The sequence below is a fragment of the Anticarsia gemmatalis genome, chromosome 6 (assembly GCF_050436995.1).
Source record: "Anticarsia gemmatalis isolate Benzon Research Colony breed Stoneville strain chromosome 6, ilAntGemm2 primary, whole genome shotgun sequence".
In the NCBI taxonomy this organism is placed as follows: Eukaryota; Metazoa; Arthropoda; class Insecta; order Lepidoptera; family Erebidae; genus Anticarsia; species Anticarsia gemmatalis.
The window spans coordinates 1,686,394-1,701,235 of NC_134750.1; the positions used below are offsets into that span (position 1 = coordinate 1,686,394).

The 14,842-nt window shown below is 34.5% G+C and overlaps 1 protein-coding gene across 5 annotated transcripts; it reads right to left on the reverse strand.

Annotated features, from left to right (window-relative positions):
• Positions 1-320: 320 nt before the first annotated feature.
• LOC142973467 (angiotensin-converting enzyme-like) lies at positions 321-14,839 on the reverse strand. Of its 5 annotated transcripts, none has more exons than XM_076115174.1 (13): positions 14,606-14,839; positions 5,211-5,432; positions 4,598-4,853; positions 4,182-4,325; positions 3,725-3,916; positions 3,517-3,614; positions 3,068-3,240; positions 2,690-2,814; positions 2,422-2,549; positions 1,977-2,191; positions 1,517-1,657; positions 790-965; positions 321-455 (listed from the first exon to the last, which is right to left on the reverse strand). In XM_076115174.1, exons 1-13 carry the CDS (start codon positions 14,624-14,626, stop codon positions 376-378), a joined length of 1,971 nt encoding a protein of 656 aa, XP_075971289.1. In that variant the 5' UTR covers positions 14,627-14,839; the 3' UTR covers positions 321-375. The 5 variants fall into 5 exon arrangements, with proteins under 5 accessions (XP_075971289.1, XP_075971290.1, XP_075971288.1 ...); XM_076115175.1 differs by lacking the exon at positions 14,606-14,839 and adding an exon at positions 13,304-13,461; XM_076115173.1 differs by lacking the exon at positions 14,606-14,839 and adding an exon at positions 9,414-9,473.
• Between the last annotated feature and the right edge of the window lie 3 nt (positions 14,840-14,842).

The window sequence follows — 14,842 nt, forward strand, 5'->3', positions numbered from 1 at the left end:
GAAACTGTTCATAATAATGCTGTATATACGTTTGTAATGTTTCAAAGGAGACATGTAATACTTTGAGGCATTTTGCAGTTCTGAACCACAGCGTAATCGAACGTATAGAAATCATTTTAGAGGCAAGTATAATTTTTTGGAAATAGTCCACTTTAGTTGTAAAATTTGGCAAGCTTTTGTAAAGGTAATCTAGCTAGGTTGAACACTAAATAGGGTCCTGCCTCCCTGTCCCATTTTTTCTAATGGAGACGATCTGTAGTCAAACTTGCATTCATTGTAATAGTCCTATAGGATAGAATTATGTGAATAATAAAACAAAATGTTTCTCAAATTAGATTATAATTACGGTTAACAATAAATAGGGTTTTAAACAGTTCAGAGCGACGCGTATTTCTTCAGTCTCGTGTTAAAGCCAGAAGATTCCATAGCCGATCGTTGTTCAGCCGTACAGTATGCTGAAAAGATATAATTTTATTAAAAGCCAGTTAACATGATTCTCATAATTAGATTGTATGCGACACTTCTTCAGATCACAATATATCGAGAGTCGTTTTCTCACAGGCGTTTACCACTGAAAGAGAAAATTTAGAAACCGAAATATATTGAAGTTGTTATACACATTTTATTACTTAATGCAGGGTCTTTAAGTTATTTACATCAGTCATTCCCGTACACATCGGGTAACATTATCTACTGTATCCCATTTAACCAGTTATGAAAAACTCACTTTACCATTATACTTAAGTCAACATTTTGTATAGGTTAATACAGAACTGAATATATACTCACGGACAGTACTCGGTTCCCATCCTACGAACTCCCCAGTCCTCTCGTTCTCTGCCTTCAACCAGTCGTGCAGAGGCTTGAAGTACTCCAGAACACCGCTTGCCTCCATATTCCTGGTGCCGGTCAAAGCTTCCATCGCGTCAGGCCAGGGTTTGGAGGAGCCGAGCTGGAGCATGTTACTAAATGGAAAAGAAAACAGGTTTTAATAAGTTCTTTCCATACTGTTGCAACTTTAAGTGGATTTACTGCTGCTACAACATTTTAATAAGCACAGCAATAAAATACTAAAATATTTTAAACCAAAGGTTTAAGTTGGCACCTCCCACGCAAGTGGTCGCAGGTTCCAATCCGAGGCATCACACCAATGACTTTTCGAAGTTATGTGTGTATTAGAAATAATTATCACTTGCTCTAACGGTGAAGGAAAACATCGTGAGGAAACCTTGCATGCCTAAAATTTGTTTAATACATTTATTGAGGGCATGCAAAGTCCCCAACCCGCACTTGGCCAGCGTGGTGGACTCAAGGCCTAACCCCTCCCCCTCGTTCGGGAGGAGACCCTTGCCCTGCAGTGGGACAGATATGGGTCATTAAAAAAAAAAAAGGTTTTGTTGCTTATATTAAACCTCGATTAATGAAATATAAAAAAAATAGGCACTTAATCGTGCCTTTTACGTAAGAAATATCGTGCAGGTATTGTATAAACTGTCTTTCAAGATAAAATTCGTACCTTAGAGCGTTTCCAGCCTCAGTACTTTTATAGATATCGCAGTTAGATAACAGTTTCGTGGGATCTTCAGGGTCGTATTCCCCAGCCAGTTGACATAAGGAGCGGTGGAATTGGAACTGGATGATGTATGAGATGTAGTATCTGTAAGGCAAATAGCAAGTGGAAGCATTAAGTACCTAGTTGCAAGGCAAAGGTAATAAATAATAATAAACAGATAATGATGCTTTTACATGAAAATGATACGATGAAATTTGAAACTATTTACTATGAAGTTTTAAATTCTTCAGCGTTAAATAGTTTTATTCGAAGAATATGCCAAAAATATTTTACCATACTTCAAAATTATTCCTCGAGCAATTAATTTCAGGACGCAAAAATTGGCGCCTATGTATCTTTAGTTCAAGAAAAATATTTTATATTCTCAGGTTACGAATGGTTCACAGAAATTGTTTAAACTTACCTCATGTACTCAACGTCAGCAGAAATATGGTACTTAGCAGCAGGATCGAAGTCATCTTCAGACCTCGGTGCGGGTGGTTCAATACCTTGGAGAGATTCCCTCAGCTGCCAGAAGTGACAGTTGTAGTCTTGAGTTGTAGTGGTACCGCGGAAGACACCATAACGGAACAGGTCCAGGAGGTAGCCGAAGGGCAAGAAGACGATTTTTTCAAGACCCTGGAATTAGAAAATATATAGCAACCAAATGGAATTTGAAAATAATAATTCCATAAAAGATCGATCTATCAACCGTAACTTAAAATGTAGCTGAAATGAACTTCATGAGAGACAGATCGGTAAACCATTTCTAGGTTCTTACACCAGAAAGTTTTCAGCATCATAGAATACGCAGACAATCACAAAAATATTTTGGTAGACATGTTGTAGTAATGTCCGCTGTTGCTTACCATCTTATAAAGCTGGTTGATGTTAGATTCTAAATCCTCAGGTCCTTCTTCCAGAAGACCCATTACTTTCAAATGTTTAGGAGTGGCTACAGACAAGGCAATGACGTCACCGACAGCCTCATGGAAACCTGAAAACATAACGATGTAGTAATTATTATTTACTTGGTTGTAATTTTTTGCCATTTTAATTTATTTTGACTTTTATGAGTACTACTAAAACTGACCACACCTATGTCCGACATGGGTGTTACTTTGAAAAATGGGTTACCTGGGTTGGCACCAGCCCTATAAATAACAGGTTGGTCTTTGTACTGCAAGTAGTATTGAATGTGACCCATCTCGTGGTGAGTCGTCTTGAAGAAAGCATCGGTGATCGTCGTGCATTGTTTGATCCTGTAAAAAATGTAATAGCAAGATTAGATACGACAATTGGTAGAAAGCACTTATTTTTTTTAGAAAAGAAAATCTTTTCTAATGTGCTTTTGTTTAATGTTAGTAGTTTTTTTTAAGCTGAGTGACTGCCTTATAAGGTTTCTTAAAAATATCTCTTTGGATATGGTTCAATTTACTTGTCTTTTTTTGTTAATTAGCATCAATAATAGGAAATGAGTAGTTCAATAAAATAATAATATTATACGATATTTACCTAAAATCTTCTCCATCGAAGAAGTCCCATGCTGACGCGTGGCAGACCATGTCACGTCCGTCATTAGGCTTCTCAATGATGGAACGTTCCCAGAACAACTCAGGCATAGGAATCAGGTTCAGAGACGTGAAGAATTCGTCTGCTGTCTTGAACATCTTCAGAGCTGTGTAGTTCTGTTAAAAATGACGAATGTTTCTTAGAAGATTTCATTGATAAATATTAACTCGTTCGATCGAATTGTGAACTCATAATATGAAGGAGGTGTGATTTTATGATGGATAAGGCAGCCAATGCTTTGACAGTGCCTTGGTGTAGACGTATTCAACTCAATGGTAGTCTTGAAGACATTTTTTTTAAATTAATTACCGACGGCAATAAACTCATTTGTGTCGGCGGGTCAACTGGTTTGGTGTATAGACTGAAAATACTGTTATCAATAGTCTACGTACTTGAGCAATAAGAGCAGCTGTGACATCTACATCGGGTTTCTCCGGGTACGGCCTCGTAAACTTCTCAACGTTGTTCCAAGTTTGTGCCCAAATGTTACCTGCACATTAAAATTTACTAATTAATCAATATAAAAAGAACAAGACGGCTCTAGTGTCCACTACTTCTCTCAACAAATTTTCAATTCAAAAAAATATGTTCTGAAGTTACCCAACAAATGTGCAGGAATAGGTCCCTTCGCCGGTACCACACTCTCCCCATACTTCAATCGCAGGTGTCTCCTGACGTACGCGTGTATTTGTTGGTACAGCGGCTTGATCTCGGCCCAGAGACTCGCGAACTGGTCTTCGCTGTCAGTGGCCTCGTACTCGCTCAGCCACCACTCGGCTACACTGTCGTAACCTGAAAGATATCAAAGCTAGACTAAAGTAAGAACTAACTTTTCCAAAAGCAAGTTTATTTGGAACACAATACCATATTATTGCAAACTGTTCACACAATATTGGGGACAAATTGCTGGAAGAATCGACTTAAATAATATGTAGACACAACAGCAAACGTCTTAATAAAGCAAATAAAAAGAAAATAACGTTTATTAAAAAAAATTGTAACTGACTATTGTTTAATAAACAAATTTATTATTTTTGTACATGTTTTTGTAGATTACCGTTCAACTTAGCAGCCTCATTGTCCATGTTGACGTACTCAGTGAAGTTGCCCTTGGACACTGCGCCGGCAGCCTTGTGCCACTCCAACCACGTGTACTTCAGCTCTTCAGCATCATTGCTTGTTCGGAAGATTTCGGTCACCTCTGAAATGAAAAAAAAAAATGTTCCAAACTAATATCTGACGACCTTTTTGATGTAGCAATAACCACACTGCCATATGGAACACATATTAGTGTGATCCACAATTAGTTATTTTGGATCTGAGTGTAATGTGTTTACAAAAGTCCACACGACATTTTTTTTTATTATTTCCCGGCTATGCTTCATATGTAAGATATTTTTTTAAGGAAGACATTCAGAATTTGTATAAAACATGGATAAGGATTCGAGAAAACTAGAAAATTGAAAACCTTACCCGGTTCCACATGCAGGTCGCACTTCGTCCTATCCTTATAGTCACAAATGGTAGCCTTCGCGTAATTTGTCTGCATGTTACTGATAGCAGAGATCAGCCTCTCGTTCAAGTCTTCTGGTAAAGCAGAGGTGCCAAGCTTGGAGTACTTCTCGAACATTCTTTTTAGATCTGGGTCTTGGTACTCATGCCAGAGGTAGCTCATTGTGCTCTTCCAGTATTCTTTCTCTTCCTCTGCCACTTCTAAGGCTACTTGGAGCTGAAGAAAATGTTCATTTATAAATGATATTTATTGAGGTTCGTAGACAGTTATTTTCCTGCGTGATAACCGAAACCGAAATTGGTTATTTGGAACCGCATTGTAAATAACAATTTTAAGACTAGTAATCTAGTGATCTCGTCAAACAAACTGTTGTCGATTTTGTGACGAACAGATCCTATGGCACAAGACCTCAAGAATTAGGTATAATGAAATCGAAGATGATGTAAGTAGAGATCGCAGATGATCGAAGATATGTTCGTAAGCAACAGTCTACTGCCTGAAAGGTCTCTATTATTTCGTTTTAATATCAAAAATTTCACTTTCAAACGAAAAGAAAAATAAACTTGTACTCACATTCACTTCATTATTATGCTGCGTGATATTACTCTCGTAGTTCCAGGACGCTATGGTCTTCTTATTCCTGGCCTTAGACATGAGCTCGTCCAAGGACCTCATGTACTCCCTGCCAGCAGTCTCTTCGGCTGCCCTCTCGGCCGCCAGACCCTGGGCAGCTACTATGAAGACGGACGCGATGGCGCCCACCAGGGCTAACTCACCTATGATCTTCATTATCATCTGAAAGGAAATTAAAGGATGTTATTTATTGGATTTATATATTTACATTATTATTGTAAAGGCTTTGTAAACATCACGAGGGATTTTGCATTTGAGACAGACGCTTCGGTAGTTTTATATCTGAGCTGTCATGTGGTAGATACGAAACGTTATATACATGAACGCAGCTGTAAGATTTGATTATTCAAATCTAAAAGGAGGTATAATGAGACTCTACTTTTACACAATACTGAAGATATTATTGAGATTCGCCATAAATATTATTAAGTATAATGACTTACAAGGGTTTTGGAAATCTGCTAAATTTGCTCTTTTTTAAATCTTCTAAGTCTTTAGTCGAACTCTAATAGGATATTTTAACATTTGTTTGATCAGGTAGGTATTTCCAGTTCTTCAAATATGTAGGTTATAAGTTCTCCTTGTATCGAATTCTAACCAATATTGTATAACTTCTAATTCGTATGTTACTAACCTAGTGTCTGTTACATAATTAACCGCATATCATTGCATAAATAGAATTTTATAACCGACTTGCAAATCAAATACTTAATAATGAACACCGTTCTAAACTGTTTTGAAAATGGTTTCATCGATAAAATAATTGATTTAGGTTTACACACAGCACAATGATTGGAACACAGTATGTCGTTAAAAATACTATTATGGCAATGAAGTTTTATAATCATAAAGTTATTAAAATGTGTTATTAATGATTTAATTTGTATAATATCACTTTATTTATAAAATTGCACTTTTTATATTACTACAATTACTGTAAAACCGTGATTTTATGCATGTTATATGCATAAAATCACGCCTTCCTCTCATTGGGGTAAGCAGAGACCAGAAAACACCACTTGGTGGCTCCTTACAATCTTCCTTTGCTTCATTCACATCCATACATCTTGTCATACAGGACCGATTGTTACGAGTATTACGCACCTGACCTCTTTTGCAAGACATCACCGATATGATCTGTGTATGTCTTTCTAGGGCGTCCCATCCCAGCATTACAGAAGTGACACAGAGGCACCCAACGGCCACATTCATTAATTCTCTCTACATGACCAAACCATCTGAGCATTTCTTTATCAATCCTTGTCACAACATCTTCTTTCAAATCACAACGATCCCTTATCATACTATACCTCAATCTATAATTTAAAGAAACTTGGGAAATACTACTCGATGAGCGCATTTCTACTGCATTTGTTCCACTCTTCCTTCTTCTACTAGCCCGACACTCACTAACAAACACAAAATAAATATTAAAGCATTTAATTCAAACACAAATTATATCTGCATTAGAAATAATTATCACTTGTTCTAACAGTGAAGGAAAACATCGTGATGAAACCTTGCATGCCTAAAATTTGTTTAATACGTTTATTAAGGGCATGCAAAAGTCCCTAACCCATACTTGGCTATCGAGGTGGACTCAAGGCCCAAAACGAGGAAGGGGTTCTCCCTCGTTTGGGAGAAGACCCTTGCCCTGCAGTAAGACAGTAATGGGTTACAAAAAATTCAAACACATCAATAATTCACTAAATAAAAATTTCACAAAAGAATTACAAACCTACAAGCTCCCACGACTTCTCGAACGGCAATGACCAAGTGAATCTCATATCAATGTATAAATACTAAAGGTTATATGAAAAAAGTTCCACAAAACAACGTGTCAAGGAGAAGCCTTGCAAAGGTGAATGATCTTGATATCAATATTGTTGTAAGCAAATTGAGCTGAACGATGAAGGAAAAAATATTTGTTGTATCGGCAAGTTTGTGTGATTGGACTATTTTATGTGTGATTCGTTATGTGTGTTAAACATAATTTGTCAAGCATTAATAACGTGTAAACTTGAATGCATATAAATCAAAGCTGACTGACTGACATAGTGATTACTATGAACGCACAGCCCAAACCATTGAACAGATAGAGCTTAAATTTGGTATGCAGATAGGTGTTATGTCGTAGCCATCCGGCTTCGCTAAGAAATGATTTTGATCAATCCAAATCCAAAGATGATTAAATAGATGAAAGTTTGTATGAAAGTTTTGTCCTAAGTAACAAACCACGAAAAAGCTGGTACTGCATATAATTATAATCCAACCCTTTGCTTTGGTTTGATTAATCGGTGCATTCAGAGTATTTTACCCGACTACTATGTAATAAACCATGTTTATAGCAAGTAATCAATTCATAGAACCTGTGTTTAATCAACGCCTTTTCGTAGTTTATCTTTCAAAATGTCTTTATTCTTTTTGGTGTTGTAAATATGCACACTAATTTGGATTCCGACTCTGTAAAAGCTATACATATCGAAATCAAAATTATACTAATACGTATTTTGACCCTTTCCAAAAAAAGCATAAAACCTGATATTTTTCAATTCGGTTCGAATAATAATCTTATCTGTCGTTTTGCAGTGTTTAGAAAAGCACCGATGGACTTTTTGTTTTACATAATATATGTAGAAGTTTCTTATAAGAAATTTTTATCTGCATCTATCCTTGTGCTTCTTCCTCATGCCCATCTGAGTGTCAAATAAAGCAATTTATTTATTTATTTATTTATTTGTTTCTTAATGTTTTTAAACTCTCGCGACTAGTACACATAATATTATAATGCAACGGGTTATATTACAACGACCGTGGTCACGAGCTCGTGACCACGGTCGTTGTAATGCGATCGAAACGTCGGGCAGCAAATAAGGTATCCTAACCTTTAAATTTTCAATCGCGTATAAGACCCGTTGCATTATAATATTATATTTGTTTCTTATAAGTACTATATATACAGATCACATATCCTAACTGAGAGTGGAAATTAATCAAAATTTTATAGTTAAAAAAAAGATTCATATAATATATACTGGCGACTTCGGATTTTCCTCCGTTTCAAAAATCATTTAATAACAGTCATAATTGATACATTACGGTTTGATTTTCATAAGAAAGAATTTGCGTCAAATGCAGTCAACTAAACCGGAACCTGGGAACTCGGAAACTCATGGATAAAAGTCAAATAAAACCCTGCTTCTAACGCAACTACTAACAAAATCAACTTAAATATTAATTTTCTTTAAAAACAAGACGTATCTCCTGAAAGACACTACGTAAACGTAACGAATACGTACGGTTAATAGCTCGTAATCAATTAACTACGGACATATTATACGTAAACAACTCATTTGCAAAACGTTCTTGAAATCATATTGAGTAAAGCGGTGCAAAGTATACACAAATTGTAACAAACATTCAGTTACGTATTTTAGAGTTATGTTGAGAATCAATACTTCAGTAACTTAAAACTGATTCGTTGTTTTATTTGTTGATGATTTAATAAGACTTAGACCTAGATAAATATCAGAAAGCTTGTCAGAAGTAATTTTGACAGCAGTTTTCATACATTTACTATCATCTAATTTGGTTTTTCGCTAAGTTATCTAAAACTTATTTTTAAGCTGTGACATTGACTTTCTAACTGCCCTGTACTGCATTCCAATTGTAAAGTATTTTTAAAAGATTTTTAAATTTGAGTATATACAGGCAGCCAAACTACAGTATACATAATATCTTTTAATTATTATTGAGAAACTGCCATTACATTACATACCTACATGAAATATCAGACGGTATGCAGTCAATAGTTTTTGCTACTCGCTAGTTACTTTAGGTGCTATGCAAATTCTAATGGGTACAGTTACAAACAACAGTTCTCTAATTCAAAGTGAAGTGAATGTCGGTGATGCCTAAAATCATACATCATAGTAAATCTAAACGTATTGAGGAGCAGTACTCCCATATACTCTAATGTTTACAGTTACCTATGACAAACAAATTTCCAAAACATTATTAAAATAAACACAAAAATATTCGTTAATTACCACCTACTAAAGCATAAATTATTTTTTTATCTTTCAGTCACGGATCTTGTTTCTACGCCAATTTGACAATATTGTGATACAGATAATTACTTACAAATAACACTTTTTTAGTAGTCTCACTAAAATATCCACAAGGCATTTTGACAAATTTCACTAAATCACTAAATACAAACAGAACGATCGCGTTCACTCCACGAACTAAAAAATATGAACTGTCGAACAAAAATATTAATTATCATGTAAATAAGTTGAAGATTCTGTACGATTCGAATACTTTTGTGACGAGACTATTGTCGTTTAATGGCAATGGATAGTTTTATGTTTAACGTTTAAACACGAATTCTTGTTAAGAACTTAAGTACAGTTGCAAATGATGTAACAAAAAAAACCCTTAAAGCAATAAAAAAAATCCCGTAAATAGAAAATATTTTTATTAATTTGTTTATTTAAACTTAATATACTAATTTGTATAAAGGCGGACTTAGTGCCAAGGGCATTTTCTGCCAGTCTACCTTAGGGTGATGCAGAGATTATTACGAAGGTGTTTAAAAGAGGAAGGAAAGTGAGTTAAGAAAGAGTGTACAAATAAATAATAAGACAAATAAGCGATATGAGTGTAAATATATAAATATAAATAATATGTACATAAACATAATAAATATTACTTATGATATATAAAAAATAAATAAAGATACTATAAAATATGAGATAAATACAATAATAAATATAAATATACACTAAGATAATTGTGACGATTTTGCAACTTTGTTCAACAAAAGATCCCGCACTTTGTTCTTGTTTCAGGTTCGTCTCAAATCACTAGCGAATTTGTGCATAAAACTTCTTCAAAACATAAATATTTTAAAAGAAATTGACCGTAGTCAGTGTCGCTATTTTGCAAAAACAGTAGCGCGATTCTCTAAAGTCTGTATTGTCAAGTATCGAAAGTTTGACATTTAAAATGTACTGCCAAAATAGTTCCTACAACGTCCGTTAAAAGCGCTGATAAGTGTTTCATACAATTTTTTTCAAAAGCTAACCAGTTGTCGATAGTAGATAGTGGTAGAGAATTGAGGTACTGGTGAAATAATAATAATAAATAAATAAATTTAACCCATTACTGTCCCACTGCTGGGCAAGGGTCTCCTCCCGTAATGAGGGAGGGGTTAGGCCTTGAGTCCACCACGCTGGCCAAATGCGGGTTGGGGACTTTGCATGCCCTCAATAAATGTATTAAACAAATTTTAGGCATGCAAGGTTTCCTCACGATGTTTTCCTTCACCGTTGGAGCATGTGACAATTATTTCTAATACACACATAACTTCGAAAAGTCATTGGTGTGTTGCCTTGGGTTCGAACCTGCGACCACTTGCGTGGGAGGTGTCAACTTATACCACTCGGCTATCACTGCTCTTTTTACTTTTTTATTTAAATAATTTAAATAATATATTCAACTTCTTCTTCTTATCGTATGGTTAGTGGTCAACCTAGTGTCAAAGTTGTTCAAGCCGCCCGAAGGCCTTTGACATGGCTTAACGACTGTTATCTTAATCGACAACAACCGGGACCGACTTTTTACGTGCCCTCCGAAGCACGGAGACGCCCAGTTCAAATACCACTATGCGGTCACCCATCTATGGAATGACCGCGCCAACGGTTGCTTCACCCACAGATCGTTTACCGACCGGTGAGCGCAACTGGCTATGGGCGCCTCATATATTCAACTGAAACCGTATAAAATGTCTGTCAAAATCCAATTGCTAAACCTAAACTAATAAATTATCTCAAAACTAGCAATTATTCTAAAACTTACTTTCGACCTCTTGCTGTTTATAATAATAAATTTATTAAAATTATTTCTTATCGCACAAGTATCTTAAATCACTATCAATACATCAATAAAGTGTTTTAAATATTGCACATTTGCGTCTTACCTTTTCTGTATCTTATAACCATTTAAAAAGATATACTTTATTGCGATGATGTAATCAAATAAAAAGTAGTAAATGACAGCTCAAACTGTAGCACTGAAGGACTAATATAATTCATTACTTCTTTAATGTTTCAGGAAGGTGTTATATACGAGAACAATAGCCCATAAGCCAACACAAAGGTATATAAATATGACCCATAGTATTATATAAACTGTTTTTATTTGACACTAAGTACATTTCGCAGGAATGCCGGAACTATTCGTAGATGAAATAGTCAAAATAGATTCTCATGACGATTTCGGTGGGCACCATATTTTACACATACATTATAATATGATTTACACGTTTTTGTTTCAAGTGCAGTTACGCTTTATACAGGGTGTTCTAAAACTCAACGTTAATACCTATTTTTTTCAAACTTGATAGATTTTTTTCTAATTTTCCTATAATGGTTACAATGAAACCAATAACCCTGATTCGGCTTGACTTTGAGTTCTGAGACACCCTGTATATTGTCGTTATGAATAAGGCTCGATGGATGTTCTCTTCATTTAGTAATGATGAATCAGACACCATATTAATATGAAAAGTAGTAACAGCAAGACAGATGTAGCATGTTACTATCTCAACACAATACAATAAGTCGTAAATCTACGACAGTTTATTGACCATTGAAGTTATAATTCTTTGTAAAACATGCATTTAAATGTTCGACGAGGACTTTTCTCGATATCAATAACAGTGAAATGACTTAATAAACAAAATGTGATAAACCGAATTGCTAATATCATGTTGATTAACTAACGTCGAAACTGTCTTATTTAACCCTTTTCTAATCCAACTTTAAATAAAAATGGTCTTTCTCCCTTCTTTCCAGTAAACCAGTTTAATAATATGATTTAGCCTTCAACTGGTGCATTCTAGATGAGCATTTACATACCAGTTTTAAGACTAACACAAGTTAATTTATAAACCACTTTGCTGTTACTTTGTAACTTATAGAATAGCCTGATTGAAATAACCAAAGTTAAGAGAAAATACATAGATACCTCAAATAGTAATATAACGCAAAAAATCCGATTACAAATTCAAAATAATATGAATTTCGTTTACAAAATGAAGGGCATAAATAAAGTCTCAGTCTAAACTTTAGGGAATAGTTTTATACAGAAAATGTTGCCACTTTGAAACATTTACATGCAGGAATTCAAAGCGTTTTCACCTCAAATAAAGCTACTTGACGACGGAAAAATTAAAGCACAGAATAAATAAATAATTCAATCTTTTTCAGACGGACAATTCTACAACACAATCAATAATCCGAAAACGCCCCCTTATCAATTCTAATAAAAATACAGATGGGACACTCACCAGATATCAAGCACTAAACACAACTTGAGATGAGCTCTCCTATATATCTATGAAATTATCTTAGCCTTGCTGATAGTCAACTATCATGTGGTTACAAAATGAGGATAAATCTTAAGACTATGAAGACAATGTATCGTCAGGCGGATAATGCAATGTGGATTTGTGTCACAATGCTGTATTTTTTGTATTTAGATAGTTACAAAATGTATTGTTAGTATTTACATAGTACTCGTACTGTACTTTTATACTATGGTTTATTTTTCTGCTTGATTGCGCTAGTTAAATGCTTAATCTTTTTGCTAAGATGTAAAAGGCTTACAACTTGACCGATAATTCAAGACAAGAATCGCGGTTTTCTGGTCATAATTTTACCAAATACTGAAATTATTGTTTTCAGTAGATTTTTGTAAGTATGAAATACGACTGCAGTATTGCGGACTGCACAAAATATATTCAATTTTTTAACATCAAAATTCAAAACTAGAAAAAATATTAACTACTCGAAAGTAAGAAAGACTTTTTGCAAATCTCTAGTGAAAAATGCAAAATAAATATCACCAATTTGTAATACCTAAATCAAAGTTAAGAAAGACTTGCTTCCAAAAAAAAACAATCGGTGCTACAATACATTTAAAATTGTCAATTTTAATAACAAAAGCAGACAGAACACGAGACTTACCTGTAGCTATCGCGTTCGAATTCACCTCACTACTGCACAAACACGGGATCGACTCGATACATATATCTCAAACACTCCTAGAATAATAATCTTGAACTGATACTACCTCTAAAGTGATACTATAGTAATTTATCTCACAATACTGACTTGTTTGTTACGTACGATTCGGAACGATTTGGTTCAGTAAGTGCTTGTGAATTGAAAATAATTGTAACTGGGGAGCCCCCCCTAAATGGTCTACTACACTGCAGTATTGGGATTAGGGAACTAAATTGTTCCAGATACGGTTATCATTACCATTCCCAAGGTTTTACCTTCCACTGGGTGGCTGGGTATTGGGCTCTCTTATTTCGATGCTGTTCTGTGCCCCATATCCAAGTTTTTATTTGGTTTCATTCTATTTTCATGGAAAAAATACGTCAAAGGTCTAAACGGTCAAATAAACAAATCATATACTTTTATTTAGTCGGAAGGCCTAGTGTCAATGATGTCTAGTGTTTGAAATATTCGCTTTTTTATGCAACAAATGTCAGTTTTAAGTCAATTTATGACACTCAGGTGATAGATCAAAGCGTCATACAATTTATCGTAGGTACACATGATATCACAGGCATGAATACTATATTTTAAACTAATCTTATTTAGTGCCTTACAACTTGAGACGTCCCTAAACTTATACAAAGTTGTCATACACTGCAGGTAGTTTAATAACACTACTTACATTTACATTAATTCATTCGCTGTATACTTTGTTGTGCCAAACTTGTAAAACAAGTTTTGCGCGTACCTCCCACTTGTGCCAAAACATTATCATTTAGATAAACAAAGCTATGAATCAAATAAAGATGGTGATCGAAATTTCTAGTGTAACAAATAAAAGGCTTTTTAAACATACTACAATAGAAAAATCTACTAAATCTTATTAAATCTTATTATAGGAGTGATTTTGTCTAAATCTAGTACAATCACTAAACAAAAGCGCAGTTTGCGCGCATTTTCCTTTTCTTTACATTATAAAAAAGCTAGATTAAAAAGTATATCACGATACCTACTATTCTTTATTAACACAGAGGGCCTTACTCTTTTTGTAAATCCATTCTAAAGCTAAATTTGAGTAAGACTCGATATAAACTGGAATGAAACAGGTTTCTAAATATGAGTTTGTTTACGCGCAACATAAAGGGTCTATGTTTTGAGGTTAGAAACTTTGTTTATTTACATTATTGAATAGGAAATCTCAGTGAATGAATTGCAGAAATGCATTATAACGTATACGTTTTCAAAAATAAATAAGGTACTTACCTTAAACCTCTCAAATAACATTGTATCTAATATAATTATTTTGTTTCCACCACACTAACACACTTCGATGATTCGACATAAAATCCTATATGGTAATAGTGTTTGAATAAATTAAGGCTCGTTTTTCTGTTTGGTTTTACAACCAATTAAAACGTAGCAGTGATTTTATCCTTACATCAGAAAATTTGTATTTTTCTCAAAGTTTTGGTCCAAAAACCAGTCTTTTTTGTGTGACTA

Excerpts from the sequence above, each read along its gene's own strand:
- LOC142973467 (XM_076115173.1), bottom strand. The coding sequence starts at position 9,458 with ATGCCTTGTGGATATTTTAGTGAGACTACTAAAAAAGTGTTATTT. Across the intron at positions 4,854-5,210 it reads AGCATAATAATGAAGTGAAT|CTCCAAGTAGCCTTAGAAGT; the intron begins GTGAGTACAAGT and ends CATTTTCTTCAG. Across the intron at positions 3,241-3,516 it reads CAGCTGCTCTTATTGCTCAA|AACTACACAGCTCTGAAGAT; the intron begins GTACGTAGACTA and ends CATTTTTAACAG.